Source organism: Strix aluco, chromosome 17, assembly GCF_031877795.1.
Source record: "Strix aluco isolate bStrAlu1 chromosome 17, bStrAlu1.hap1, whole genome shotgun sequence".
NCBI lineage: Eukaryota > Metazoa > Chordata > Aves > Strigiformes > Strigidae > Strix > Strix aluco.
The window spans coordinates 16,734,741-16,748,971 of NC_133947.1; the positions used below are offsets into that span (position 1 = coordinate 16,734,741).

Below are 14,231 nucleotides of genomic sequence, written 5' to 3' on the forward strand. Positions count from 1 at the left end.
AGAGACACAGAGTACAAGTTTCTGCAATTATTTTATTGTTTAAAACTGATTTCATTAGTAAATGTACTCCTATTCAGTTCCCATGTTTTACTTGTTTTTTTTCTCTTTCGTTGCCCTCCATTACACATTGTTGTGTTATATGAAAGTGAAACCAGACTTGTCCACACAGATGTCTTTTACTACCAAACCCATCCAATTTAAACCACTGCAGTTATCTGAGAATTGGTTCACGCTCAAGTAACTGTGTCAATTCAAGATGTTACTGCCCCTTTGCAGCTACATCAACCTACACTACCTTATTTTATTTTTTTTTTCTGATGGGGGACATGGAGTGCTTTCACTTACCCCTGTATGCCCGCCAAGCTCTAGGGACAGCTGTGTAGCTAGTGAGTGATAACAGGCTTTTGGGACAATAACGTGTTTTACCAGCACATCTAGATCTGGAAAAAAGCATCTGTCCACTGTCTGAGCATCTTTGCAGGGGGTCTTCTGATGATTACTTAGAGCTGCTCAGTTATGTAGTCTTGCTTGTAGAAGTACAGTCTTTCATAAGACAGCCCTCCCTTGGTAAGGGTGCAGTGTTGTGGTGTTTTGGGTCAGTGCTTGGATCAATGATATGCTCCCTCCCCACTGCCAGTTTCCCCAGCAGTGCCCCTCATCTGATGTTACTTGAACAGGCAGGTTAAGGGCTTAATTTCTTGCCATTAGTACAGTTTGCTATAGAAACAGATAAAGCCAGGCAGGTTGCCTTAAGTGCAGTAACAGGAACGTACAGCCAGAAGAGCCTTAGAGACTACGACCACAGCAGCACTGATCTGACTTGGCATGATGTCATATAGCTGCAGTCTAAAAGCCACGTAATTGCCCATACACTCTCTCTCCCCGCCTCTTTCTGCTGTTTGTGAACCAAGCTTTTCCTGATAACTATAGGTGCCATCCCAGCATGCTGCTCTTCTGTTGCATGGTGTTTTGAAATCACGCCATGCAATGAAGAATCCACCTTTCTTCTTCAGGCAGGCAGTCTTTGTGTTTAAACAAAACTAATTTTCTAGACTACATTTTAAAATGCTCATTGCGTTGCTTGTTTTTTCAATAATGTAAAATACCTTTTCAGAAAAACAGCCTATGACTTCTGAATAACCAGACTGAATTTCTTTGTCACTTTGTTCTTTTCTTTCCATTTTGTCCAGCTGTAGTCAGTTGGGTCTGGTGTCAGTTGTTGGGGTCCTTGCTGTTATCTCTCGGGGAGGTAAAAAAGCTGGGATAAAACAAAAATACTGTGAAGAAACACTACTGGTTTGGGCTGTATCTTATAAACAGTTCAAAGTAGACATAAAACTAATAGATAGTTACTGGTGTGAAAGGATATGTGTTAATACCACAGATGAATTGCATAGTTTTTGAATGGAAACAAATCTGTAGCTGTATGGAGTTGGTTTTGTTATATGGAGGCATCTGCATGCTGGGTTTGTTATAAATATTAATGGCAAGATTAATAAACGTGATTCAGACCTCAGCTGAGAAATCAGAAAGCAAATTTTAAAAATCAGTGTCAAATTAATGTAAAAATTATCCATGTGACAAGTTATTTAAACCGATCCAGAGCAAAATAGGATATTCAGAATATCGAGTTAGTAAATAACATTGGTTTAGACTTGGCAGATGCAGTGTTTGAAAAACGAGAAACTCTGGTACAATATCTAGAAATCCTGAAACTGATAATGCAATTTTTGTATGTAAAATATTGGAACATTAATAACAGTAAATACGGGACTGTTCAAACCTCCACAAAAGGAGGTTTTAAAACTACTCCTGTCATGTTTCCAGCCAAAAATGTGCTTGTAGTTAGGAAGAGGGTGAATTTAATAATACCATTACTGTAGTAGCAGAAGGGACTTGATGAATTAGTTATGGACAAGCGATTCCTATACAGGAATAAATTATTGGCATTCTTAAATGACATGTTCTTCAGAATCAAAAAGTTAGCAAACTTCTAGTAGATCTGGTGTTACAGTGGAAGAACTGTCTGATTAAAATTTGGGCCAGTGTTTACTGTTTTCAAAGGGACTTCCTTTTCACAAAGCTAGAAACTAGAAGATTATAAACCTGTATTAGGAATATATTTTTCATTATCCTTAAATGCATTTTGTAGCAATAATTTAATTAGGTACCACTTCAGATTAATATATCCAGTGTGACCACCCTACCTTTTTGCTAATTCCCACTTGTTACTTTTAAAACAACTGATGTACATAGAAACACTCGTGTAGAATAGGTTTTCAGAAGACCTGCAACTAAATATTTTGCATGACTTTAATGTGCTTTTTTGCAGTGGATTGAGTATGTCTGTTCTCAAAAACTAAATAATATGGTAGAAATTAATGAAATACTGCTAGGACACTGTTGGCACTGGCCTTCTAAAACAAAAGATGGTTTTGCAAGCACTTGCAGAGCAAATTTTTCAAGAATGAGTGTTTCATTCTTGTAGTAGTGGTTTTTTTTTTCTACACATCTGTCTGGTTGAGTAACAGACTTAGTAAATCTGTTTTATTAGATATTTTCATATCTTTCCAAAGTAGTTTATCCACAGAATGTTTCAATTTTTGAGTAATATTATCAAGTGATTGTGTAGGCTATTGCATTGCTTATCAATTGGGTAGGTTTTATGTTGCTGATTTTTGGAAAATACCCGAAGTGTTTTGGCAGTACCTGTCACTGTACCGATACTGATGGGGAAATCTGCCGTACCTGCATCTAACCACTCATCATTTTCAAAGCCAAATAATGGCTTCAGTTTTCTCAGCTGTGCTTTTTTTACCAAGTTATTTCATTGTACGTATTTGAAAACTGCCTTTGCACTGACTGACTGTTTTTCTTTTAAGAATCCAACAAGTTAAAACTGCAGAAGATAGAGCCTTGGAACAGCGTGCGCGTTACCTTCAATATACCCCGAGAAGCTGCAGAGCGGCTGCGAATTCTGGCTCAGAATAATAACCAACAGCTTCGTGACCTGGGAATTCTCTCAGTTCAGATTGAAGGTATTACACACCTAATTTGCTTCCAAAGGCATTAAGCTAGAAGTTAAGCATACTCAATATACAATTCTGTGTACTTGGTTAGTGTTGCAAAACTTCTAATTTAGTAATTTGAAGAGCGACTTCAGTGAAAAGGTAGCTCAAGACTTATTCTTTCAAGAATAGGTTTAATAATAAAATGATAGCTGAAAATCCTCTGAGCATCAGGAAGCCTCCTGAAAAATGTTTGAGTGTTAGCTAGCAAAATGTGCCCTCATTTTTCTTCCCTAATTATTTCATAGGCTTTCTTAAAAACACGTTTTCAGAGGATTTCACAATAAAAATATCCATTCTGGACAATTGTCCAAGAGCACACTTGGGATGAAACTGAGGGCATTTTGTCCTTGTCATGGTGTGTGTTCTTCTTAAAACTGAAATCCAGAAGATGAGGGCAGTACAATGCATAACTGTCCTTCTGAAGTGCATGTTACAGGTGAAGTTTGTTCTTCCTCCGTGACATCTTTTAACTGTCCTTTTGAAAATGTCTGTATTCTGCTTTTCTGTGTATCATTCAGTTCACCCAAATGGTGCATTACTTTTAGGGGAAGGTGCTATCAATTTAGCTTTAGCTCAAAACAGAAGTCAAGATGTCCGAATTAATGGGCCCCTGGGAGCAAGCAACTCAGTGCGAATGGAAACAGGGTTTCCCATGCAAGGGGGACAAGGTAATTCCTTTGGTTTTTATTTGTTTAGCTTTATACACTTTGAAATTTGTTACTAAGCTAATAATAACATTTTACTGATTATAGCAGCTATTGTTTGCAGAATTATAATTGCCATTTTAATTAATGTGTGTTCTTGTTACTGTGCTGTCAAACCGTGTCCCACATTTTGTAAACTAAATAGTTGACTGCATTTTGTCCCACAAACATTGGAGTGATCTGGGTGGGGCAGATTGGTTTGTTTGGGGCTTTTTTGAGGGTTTGGTGGTTTGGTGTTTGGTTTGTTGGTTTTTTTTTTTACACATACAGACTGTTAAAGCTGTAGAGTCTAATGTAGTGAATTCACTTTGAAATGTGCACAAATTATCACAGTTTTCTGTTTGTCTACCTTTATGAAAATGAGCATAAGCCTTTACTCCGTGTACAATAATAAACTATTTTAGGTTAAATCCATTTTAATTATGGAAAGACAGGACACTGTCATTATTAGTTTCTCTCTTTATTTTCTCATAAACTTTTGAGATCTGATCATAGTGAATTAATTTTCACGGGGAGGTGTGGTTTTACTAAGCTGCATTTTAGAGCATTGTATACGCATGATAAGTAATTTTTAACTACAGAAGTCAGATTTTATGAAGAGTTAAAGTTACTATGTAATTTATTTTAATAGCTGAATCATAAGGCAAAATAAACTAATTAGTATCTTAGTAAATAGGATTTAAAGCAAATAAGAAAACTGGGAGCATTTTTTGTTAGACTTAATGTAAGATGCATGTGTGGCTGTTGATGAGAAGGAATAGAACATTTCACCTTTGTAGGAACCTGATTAAACAGTATTTAAATCATTGTGCTTAACAAGGAATGTAAAACATTTAAAGAAAGGTTTGCTTTGAAAGTGGCTGCTCTAATCGTCACTGTGATGATCATAAGCTTCATTTCCTGCCTGCAGGTCAACAATATAAGTGTGAATAGTATAAATATAACCAACAGGACAACAATATAAACTGTTTTACAAAACAGCAGCCTGTGGAAGTGAAACATTGACATTTTTCTCTCTTACAACCCCTCAGTTACTTTCTAGTATGTGATTTTGCAAAAACCTTACTGCATGTATTAAGTTCGATACAATCTTGTCACTCGGTGACTTCAGTGGCAAGTCAGGCTCAAATAATTCATGAGTCGGTGGTGTTTTCTTCTATAGCTTTTTAAAAAGTTTGATGCTAAAGGAAAAGCTGCAGCATGATGTTAAGTTGCTTGTTTTATACCAGGGAATCTAACCTCTCAGACACAGATAGGTGTCCTCGGGTTATTTCACACAAACAGTTCTAAAAGTCTAAAGAAATACAATTTTTTCTTGTAAAAAGAATAATCTGAAGTTCTTATCTATGTAAAAACTGCAACACTTGATAATTTTTATGTTTATTTTTTAAGGTTTAATAAGAATGAGCAATGCTGCAGCTGTCATGATGTCCCAGAGTGGAAATGTGCCCTCCTCTATGGTGGCAAGTGGTGCTAGTGCTGAGCTGCAGCCAAGAACACCTCGGCCTTCCTCACAGCCAGGTGGTAAAATTTAGTCCCAGTACTGACCTGAAAATGTTCTTGAATTTTTATTCTTCAGCACACAGGCTTGAGTGTGTACTCATAAGAGCACTCCAGAATTGTCCTGGAGTATTTCCCCTGCCCTTTCTGGGAGTTACTCTTTCTGTGCAACCCTCCCTGCCCCCATTAACCTGGTAAAACTTTTCAAATAATTTGGGTGCCTCATAAGTCACTTAGCTTGCTTGGTATTTTGTTCAAATGCATTGAGCAGTGGCAGTGGTATTTTTGCAGTAGAACTGTTGTGACTGAGCTTTATGTTTAGATAAAGGTAAGAGAAGGATTGGTTGAATGAGGCAGATGTCTCTGGTAGGAAGCAAATGCACCAAACTGAGCACAAGTGCTTTTCAGGATGGGTAGGTAGACTGGAAGTTTAAGGATTGGAAATCTGGGAGGTGTGAATGTTTAGGGTTTATTCTTCACAGTTCTGCCAATACAAGTTACTTGCATTTTGGGACTACAGAAAAAGAGAGGGGTTTATTACTTGTCCCTCCATAAAATGGTGGCAGTACTTGCCAACTTCTGTAGATCTCTGCAGTATTTATTCTGACAGCATTTTTCATAAATATTTTAAATATTCTGGAAATATTAGTTTATGATACTACCTTAATTCCTTGTTATGCCATTCTTTTTAACTGGTAGAGGTAGTAGCCGAAACTAAGGGGTTACACATGCAAACTGGAGGATGAGAGGCTGGAGAGCAGCCCCGCGGAAAGAGATCTGGGGGTTTGGGTTGATGGCGAGTTGAGTAAGAGTCAGCAGTGAGCCCTGGCAGCCAAAAGGGCCAGCCCTGTCCTGGGGCGCATCAAGCACAGCGTCACTGGCCAGTCGAGGGAGGTGACTGTCCCGCTCTACGCTGCACGGGCACGGCCCCACCTCGAGCACGGGGAGCAGTTTTGGGCGCCTCAGTATACGAAGGACATCGAACTACCAGAGGGTGTCCAGAGGAGGGCGACCAGGATGGTGAAAGGTCTCGAGGGCAAGACTTACGAGGAGCGGCTGAGGTCACTTGGCTTGTTCAGCTTGGAGAAGAGAAGGCTGAGGGGTGCCCTCATCGCAGTCTACAACTTCCTCAAGGGGGGCAGCGGAGGGGGAGGTGCTGATCTCCTCTCTCTGGTGACCAGCGATAGGACACGAGGAAATGGAATGAAGCTGCGTCAGGGGAAGTTCAGATCGGACATTAGGAAAAGGTTCTTCCCTGGGAGGGTGGTGGGTCCCTGGAACAGACTCCCCAGGGAAGTGGTCACAGCACCAAGCCTGTCAGAGTTCAAGGCGCGCCTGGATGATGCTCTTAGTGGTGTGGTGTAGTTTTAGGTAGTCCTGCGAGGAGCAGGAGTTGGACTCGATTATCCTTATGTGTCACTGCCAGCTTGAGATACTCTCTGATTCTATGATTCTGAGTATTAGGAGGCGTACATTAATCTGTAGCGACAAGCGCTGTGGAGCTATCGTGCTTTATTGTAGAGGTTATAAATTGATAAGACCTGGCTTCTCAGGATTCCTAAACATTTTGAAAACTTTTAGAGCATTGCCTGTTCTGTCTGTTGGAGAAATTGAAACACTGGAACATGAATTTTCATGCAGAGTAAGCAAATGCAAGCAAGCAATTTACCCTTTCTTGTTTTGGGGTCGATTTTGTCTACAGTAGGTTATTTTTTTTACTTTTTTTTGCTATTTTAATAGATGCAATGGACCCACTCTTATCTGGGCTAAATATCCAGCAGCAAAATCATCCATCTGGATCTTTAGCTCCCCAGCTCCATTCAATGCAGTCAGTTCCTGTAAACAGGCAGATGAACTCAGCCAACTTTCAGCAGCTCCAGCAGCAGACGCAGTTGCAGACACGTCCTCCCCAGCCACATCAGCAGCCACAGCAGGGTATTCGACCTTCATTTACTTCACCAGCACAGGTTCCAGTTCCCCCTGGCTGGAACCAGCTTCCTTCTGGAGCACTTCAGCCTCCTCCAACCCAGGGAGCATTGGGTACCTTGACAGTAAACCAGGGTTGGAAAAAGGCCCCATTGCCTGGACAAATGCAGCAGCAACTTCAAGCAAGACCATCTCTAGCAACAGTACAAACTCCTACTCATCCTCCACCTCCATATCCTTTTGGAAGCCAGCAAGCTTCCCAGGCTCACTCAAACTTTCCCCAAATGAGCAATCCTGGCCAGTTTACTGCTCCTCAAATGAAAAGCCTTCAGGGAGGGCCCTCACGGGTTCCTACGCCACTGCAACAACCCCACCTGACCAACAAGTCTCCTGCTTCCTCTCCCTCCTCCTTCCAGCAGGGATCTCCTGCATCATCTCCAACAGTTAACCAGACGCAGCAGCAGATGGGACCAAGGCCTCCCCAGAGTAGCACGCTTCCCCAGGGATTTCAGCAGCCTGTCAGTTCTCCTAGTCGTAATCCTATGGTGCAACAGGGGAATGTACCCCCCAACTTCATGGTGATGCAGCAGCAAAACCAAGGTCCACAAGGTTTACACCCTGGTTTAGGAGGTAAGAAGTACTGAGACCTTCTTTCATTTTTAAAAAGAAAAAAAATGGCTAGAACTAATGTTGCTGTTTCTTTTGAAAAGATCCTTTAAAAGACAGAACAAAGGCATAGACTGAGTATAAAGTGGGTATGGGTGAACCTGCACCAGTATCACTTCATTTCTACTTCCTCTGTCCAGCAGTGTCACGGCGATAACCTAAGGGTAGACTGTGGGCCACTGCAGAAAGAAACTGCTGTATATGGTTGGTGGTTATGGCTGCCAGTCGTCCTCTTGACAGTTCTTGTTGCCTTTAAGCAAGTTCAGGATATTCAAAGATGGTGTGGGGTTTTTGTTTTTGTTTGGGGTTGTTCTTTTGAGGGGGATTTTTTTTTGAGAAAGAGTGTGTTAAGAACAAATGAACATTTTCTTTCTCTCTTCAGCTTCCTCTGTCACCATTTACATTTTCTACTACAGAAGTGAGGCGTTATTTTGCATCTTCCTTTCTAAGTTGTGGATGTCTCTTCTTGACTCTGTCTGTATTTGTCATCAGTTTCTTCCCGTATAAAAGAGGAAAGAGCTATTATTGCCATGCTGTTGTACTCCCTATTCTAAAATTAAGAGGTCAAGGGATGTTTTGAATTCCCCTTTGGCTGTGTTGTCTTTAGTTTTCTCCTCAGACCTCTGCACTCACATCTTTTACTTACTAGAATTCTTCTCTAACAGGGGAGGAATTTCATTTGTCAATCCCAAGATCTCTTTTGTGTCCTTGGTGGTTTTTTTCCCCTTGAGCTTTTTGTACTTCTGTGCCAGACTTCTAGCACTTCTCTGCTCACTCATTTGTTCATCTTTCTCTTGAATGGCTGCTCTCAGATACCCATACACAAGCTCTTGCTTAAACCTTTGAAATATTTCCTTTCTGTACTTATAAATTATAAGCCGTATTCTTTGTCCACCTACACACACACATACATATATTAGTTTCTTGCATTCTCACATTGTACGTCTGAAGTCTGTCCGAAATCTGTTCTTACAGGTGTAAGGAATACCCGTTTCTTGGTCTGCTGATCTGGACAAGCTTCTTGTTTTCACTCTTTGTACCATGGGTCTCATTTGAATTCAGATGAATTGTCTCAGTTTCGAGGTTCTCCTCTTCCAGACTGTTCTTGGGATCTGCCAGTGCCCTATAGTTGGTATATCTGATCTTGTCTCCATCTGGAAGCAGTTATTTATTATTTAGTATAGTCACATTTCCCTACGGTTTTGCCTCACCAGCCATATGTCCCCACCAGGAATCATTTTCTCCAGGTAGCATATCTGTGACCTCTAGATAGTATAACCCCTGTATTCTTCTTCCTTTCTAAGTAAGCCTACTACAAACAAAACCCTATTTTTTTTAGTTAAAAATGACACCCAAAATAAACTATCAAAATACATTATTTGGACTCACTGTAGACCTGATTGCTAAAATCAGTAATCCTGCTGTGAGCTGTATCCTCAGCTGATTTAAAAAGACAGGATTCTGTTGGTTTCAGCAAAGCTGTGTTGCTTCCACTTGCTGAGATTTTTGCCTGGCTTCTGTGCATGCTCGCTCATTCCTCGCTGCAATTTATGTGTTCATTTTAAGTTGTAATTATGGATCTTTCCATTTTCAAACCATCTTATGTTGTGTTAACTAAGTTGTAATTATGGATTTTTCAATTTTTCAGCCATCTTGCATTTAAAGGTTTGGTGTAAATGAATACATTGAAACGCTTCCCACTTCACCTAGTTTTTAGCAAATCAGAGTTTGTATTAGATCTGGGAGTAGGTCAAGTTTCTCAGTTCAAGCATTCCTACGTGCAAAACTTTCCTAAAAGTTTAGCAGAACTAAAATTAGAGTCTGGTGATGTGACGTTTCAAGAAGTCTGTGTTCCATATTTGCAGATGCGTCTTGTTGTTTGACCTGTAAACTTGATTATCTTGAAATATCGATTACAAACCTAAGACCAGATTAATTAACACAAGCAGTACAATTGAGCATGCAAGAAAGGTGTAACTGTAGAAGGAACCAAAGTCAAATTCTGTCTGTGTATCGTGGGGTCAGAAAAATAGAGGAAAGAGTTGCTTCTGGGTCTGTGGCATCGTCTATTTGACACAGTGAGTTAAAAAGAAGTGGGTTCTGTTAAATCCATTTATGCTGCTGCTCACATTGGTAGGTAGAGGGAAGGTTTTGCTCTCTGTCCCAGGGCAGCAGTGATGTTTTGATATGTCAAAGTGTGGGCATTGTGCCAGATAGGGGCCTGATAGAATTACTTGCTCTCGCAGTAAGGAATAGCAGGGTTACTTCAGTGAGCAGCCGCTTTGTGCTCTGGACATGCTGCCTCATGAGGTTACTCAGCCCAGTTTGGGTTGAGAAGTTACTGTGAGTGTGCGTACACACTGCAACAGTGCAAAGGAGTGCTAAGGAGCATCTACCTGGTGTGTAATGGTGAGAGTTGTCGTTGAGAGGAGCACATCACTGTAACAAAAATGCAAGTTATTTGTGTTTGCATACATGGAGTAAGTTAAGGGCCTGATTAGAGTTGAGATGCACTAGACAAGAAAACAGCAAACTCTGTTACTTTAATTTCTAGTTTCTAAAAAGTCAAACATGGACGTTTCGCCTTCTCTGTGGGGTAAGTTTTTGTACTTAAATTACAGTTTGAACTGAGTCATAGTAGCTTGTTACGTGGAATTATTGCACAGATAAGAACTATAAATGCCTTCAGTGGGTTTCGTATATTGGCAAAAACCACTTTCTGCCTAAACCTGCAATGCGTCAGTACAGACTCAAAGGTATTCTTCCTATTGTACTCCAATTAGAGATTTTCTCCCTTTTTTTGTTCCTGTTTTTTATACTTACTAATAAGAAAAATCTTGTGTTCAGGAATGCCCAAGCGCCTTCCCCCGGGGTTCCCTGCAGGCCAGGCCAACCAGAACTTCATGCAAGGTCAGGTGCCTTCCACAGCTCCAGGAGCACCAGTGAACAGCGGAGCGCCGCAGCTGCAAACTAGCCAAAACGTGCAGCACACAGGTCTGTTTGGAATGTGGTGTGCCTCAGTTTTTTCTTTTTTGTAGAAAATGACGCCTTTACTTGTTTAACACAGATACCAAAACATTAAACCCTAGGCATTAATAGGGAGTTAGCTAGCTGGAGCTGCAGGGGCATTCTGTGTGTATTGCTGAATGAGGAAAAGAAGAGCAGGAGGCTGGTCGTGTTTTTCAAACAACCCAGCTGTTATTGATGAGGCCTGTGGTACTAGGATCCAGAAGTACCTGTTAAGAAATTGTATGGAAGTAGCACTGAAATTTAGAAGCTAGGGGTAATAAAGATACAACACAAAAGGAACTTCTTGTCCAGGAAAAAAAAAACAGCAAAGGAGTGTTATTATCTTAGAAGCAGAAAACAAAATAATCTTGTTCTGCTTTGAAAAGGTTATTTATTAGTTCCTTTGAAAGTTTTGGAAGTCTACTTACAGTCAGTCCTGTAAAAATTAAATCTTTAGTTCACAAATGTCTCCATTTAACAGTTCAGTTATTAGTCCTTTATCTGGATTGTGGATACCCCGATAATGTCATTTCATCAGTACTCCATGTGTATTTATGTTTTAACCCATTATAAAATAACCTCAAGGTTTGAAGCTTATCTTGGTTAGGAATTATTCTGTTGAGTTAGGTGATATCATGGAAGATTTTCAAACTTACGTACAGATAACAACTGAAATTAAATTTCTGTTACATCTTCTGCAGTGGAGTACATGGAAAGTACCAGTCTAAGTGTTTATTTTGAGAAATATGATGTTCTGTTTTGACAACTAATGTGTATCTGTAGCATCACATGTTTCATCACAGGACTGCAAATATGTCAGATATTCCAGTTCATTGGAAAAGGGAGGAAGACAATTTTGGAGTACTTACTCAACATCAAAAGTTGTGAAAACTCTTATACCACTCCAATCAGTTTCTTACTGGCATTTTTTTTTTTTTTAAGGTGGCCAGGGATCTGGACCTCCTCAAAATCAGATGCAAGCACCACATGGCCCACCAAATATGATGCAGACCAATCTAATGGGACTTCATGGAAATATGAACAACCAGCAGGCTGGTGCTAGTGGGGTGCCACAAGTTAACATGGGCAACATACAGGGACAGCCTCAGCAAGGACCACAGTCTCAGCTTATGGGAATGCATCAGCAAATTGTATCCTCTCAAGGACAGATGGTAAACATTCAGGCTCAGGGATCGCTGAACCCTCAAAACCAGATGATACTTTCTCGAACTCAGCTCATGCCACAAGGCCAAATGATGGTGACGCCACAAAACCAAAATCTTGGTCCTTCTCCCCAAAGGATGACCCCACCCAAACAGATGATTCCCCAGCAGGGACAACAGATGATGTCCACACACAATCAGATGATGGGACCTCAGGGCCAGGTCTTGTTGCAGCAAAACTCGATGATGGAGCAGATGATGACCACTCAGATGCAAGGAAATAAACAGCCTTTTAGTACTCAAAACCAGTCCAATGTTATGACGGGGCCAGCTCAACTGATGAGAGGACCAACCCCAAACATGCAAGGAAACATGGTGCAGTTCACTGGGCAGATGATGGCACAGCAAGGCCCTGTGAATGGTAATCCTTCTCAGGTTATGGGAATTCAAGGGCAAGTTTTAAGACCCACTGGACCTGGTCCTCACATATCTCAGCAACTTGGGGATACTACTACTACAGCAAATAATGATGTGAACTTGACACAGATGTTACCTGATGTTCCTGTGCAGCAGCCAAACATGGTGCCTTCTCATATGCAAGCAATGCAAGGAAACAACAATGCTTCAGGGAGTCATTTCTCTGGCCATGGGCTGCCTTTCAATACGGGGTTTAGTGGAACACCAAATGGGAATCAGATTTCCTGTGGGCAGAATCCTGTTTTTCCTGTCAATAAAGATGTTACGCTCACAAGTCCACTCTTGGTTAACCTTCTTCAAAGCGATATATCAGCAGGACACTTTGGTGTGAACAACAAACAAAATAATCAGAATGCCAACAAGCCAAAGAAGAAGAAGCCTCCAAGGAAGAAGAAAAATAATCAACAGCTAGAACAAACAACGTAGGTTTAATATTGCATTGTTTTTATAAGGGGCATGGGGAAGCTCCACAGGCAACTTGTCAATATTTGTTCATCAAGTATGTGAAAGGACCTGTGTTATTTCATATTCTAGCCATTTCTCTCAAGAGTTAAATGATAACCCACTGGCAAGTCTGCCACTGAAAAGTTCATTCATGATTAAAAAAAACCATGCAAACATCCCAGCTCAGTTATAAACCCAATTATAACAGCACCATTCTTTACATTTACTGGGTGGAGGAAGTGTAGAATGTGGCAGATGGTGCCACAGCCCTTGGAAGAGGAGGCTGCCTTTTTTAAACAGTCTGACAGCCACGATCAAAGGTTGTGAAGTAGTTTCAGAAGAATTAGAAGACTCCATATAACATGTGTGGTAGAGATTTTGGAGGGGTTTCCTGAATTATATGTGTATCCTGACATGTTTCTGCCTGAAACTGGGCTGGATTTCTCTCTTAGTTGAAGCTGCAGCTAGAATTTAGAGGGAGGAATCTGGTACTTTCTGGGTATGAGGATAACAAGCCCAAGCAGTGCTGGTCTTTGTGGCATAGGAGAGATTGGGAAGAAAAAAACCCCACAACTTTTGAGAGGGAAGAGGCAAATAGATAATACTGAGAGATAATGAGTGAATGTACCTGTTGAGTGGAAATACAAGATTGCTGAATCTCTTCATTCCTCTTTGACCAGCATATTCTTCATTGGCCAGCTGTCCCGTAACCTTTTGCTGTTGACAGTCTACTAATACCAGCGCAGAGTGGTAGACTACTGCTGCCGTACCATTATTCAGCTAAAATGGTAAAGGCAGATATGCTGTATCTAATTATTCTGATGGTGCAGATGAGCCACAGGGGCACGGACAGGAATCCTCCTGATAGAACTTCTGGGAATTGTTTCCAGTTTGCTTTAGAAAAAAATGGAGGAACTTTGCACAGAAATTAGAACACAGGAATATCCAGATTTCAAAGTTAAATTCTTAAAAACAAACAAAAAGGAGGCAATGGCATGTTAAGCTACTGGTGTGGCTCTGGTTCCAGCAGTCCCACTCCACTGAATAGTCATTGTAAGTCTTTAACCTGAAGTTTATACCTTTTCATGAGACAGATGTCCAGTTCAGTGCAAAGAGTGGATCACATTCAAGTACTAAGTACTGTTCAATATTTTATTTTTTTCCTTGGTTATTCAGTGCGTAGCCCCAACCTGTATTTTCTGCACAATGTCAAGATTCCTTCCTGAAGGTGGAATTTATTTTCTCATGGATATTTTGGTTCTGACTGAAAC

At 40.6% G+C, this 14,231-nt stretch overlaps 1 protein-coding gene across 8 annotated transcripts in view; it reads left to right on the forward strand.

The window, feature by feature from the left end:
* Positions 1-14,231, forward strand: part of NCOA6 (nuclear receptor coactivator 6) — a 47,427-nt gene that overhangs the window by 13,546 nt on the left and 19,650 nt on the right. For 5 of the 8 annotated variants that reach the window (XM_074843471.1, XM_074843476.1, XM_074843477.1 and 2 more), the window contains exons 5-10: positions 2,883-3,038; positions 3,590-3,739; positions 5,168-5,299; positions 7,016-7,831; positions 10,715-10,861; positions 11,819-12,938. In XM_074843471.1, coding sequence (XP_074699572.1) covers positions 2,883-3,038; positions 3,590-3,739; positions 5,168-5,299; positions 7,016-7,831; positions 10,715-10,861; positions 11,819-12,938 — 2,521 coding nt within the window. The remainder of the gene's footprint in view (positions 1-2,882; positions 3,039-3,589; positions 3,740-5,167; positions 5,300-7,015; positions 7,832-10,714; positions 10,862-11,818; positions 12,939-14,231) is intronic. The other 3 variants (XM_074843473.1, XM_074843474.1, XM_074843475.1) reach the window with 3 other exon arrangements.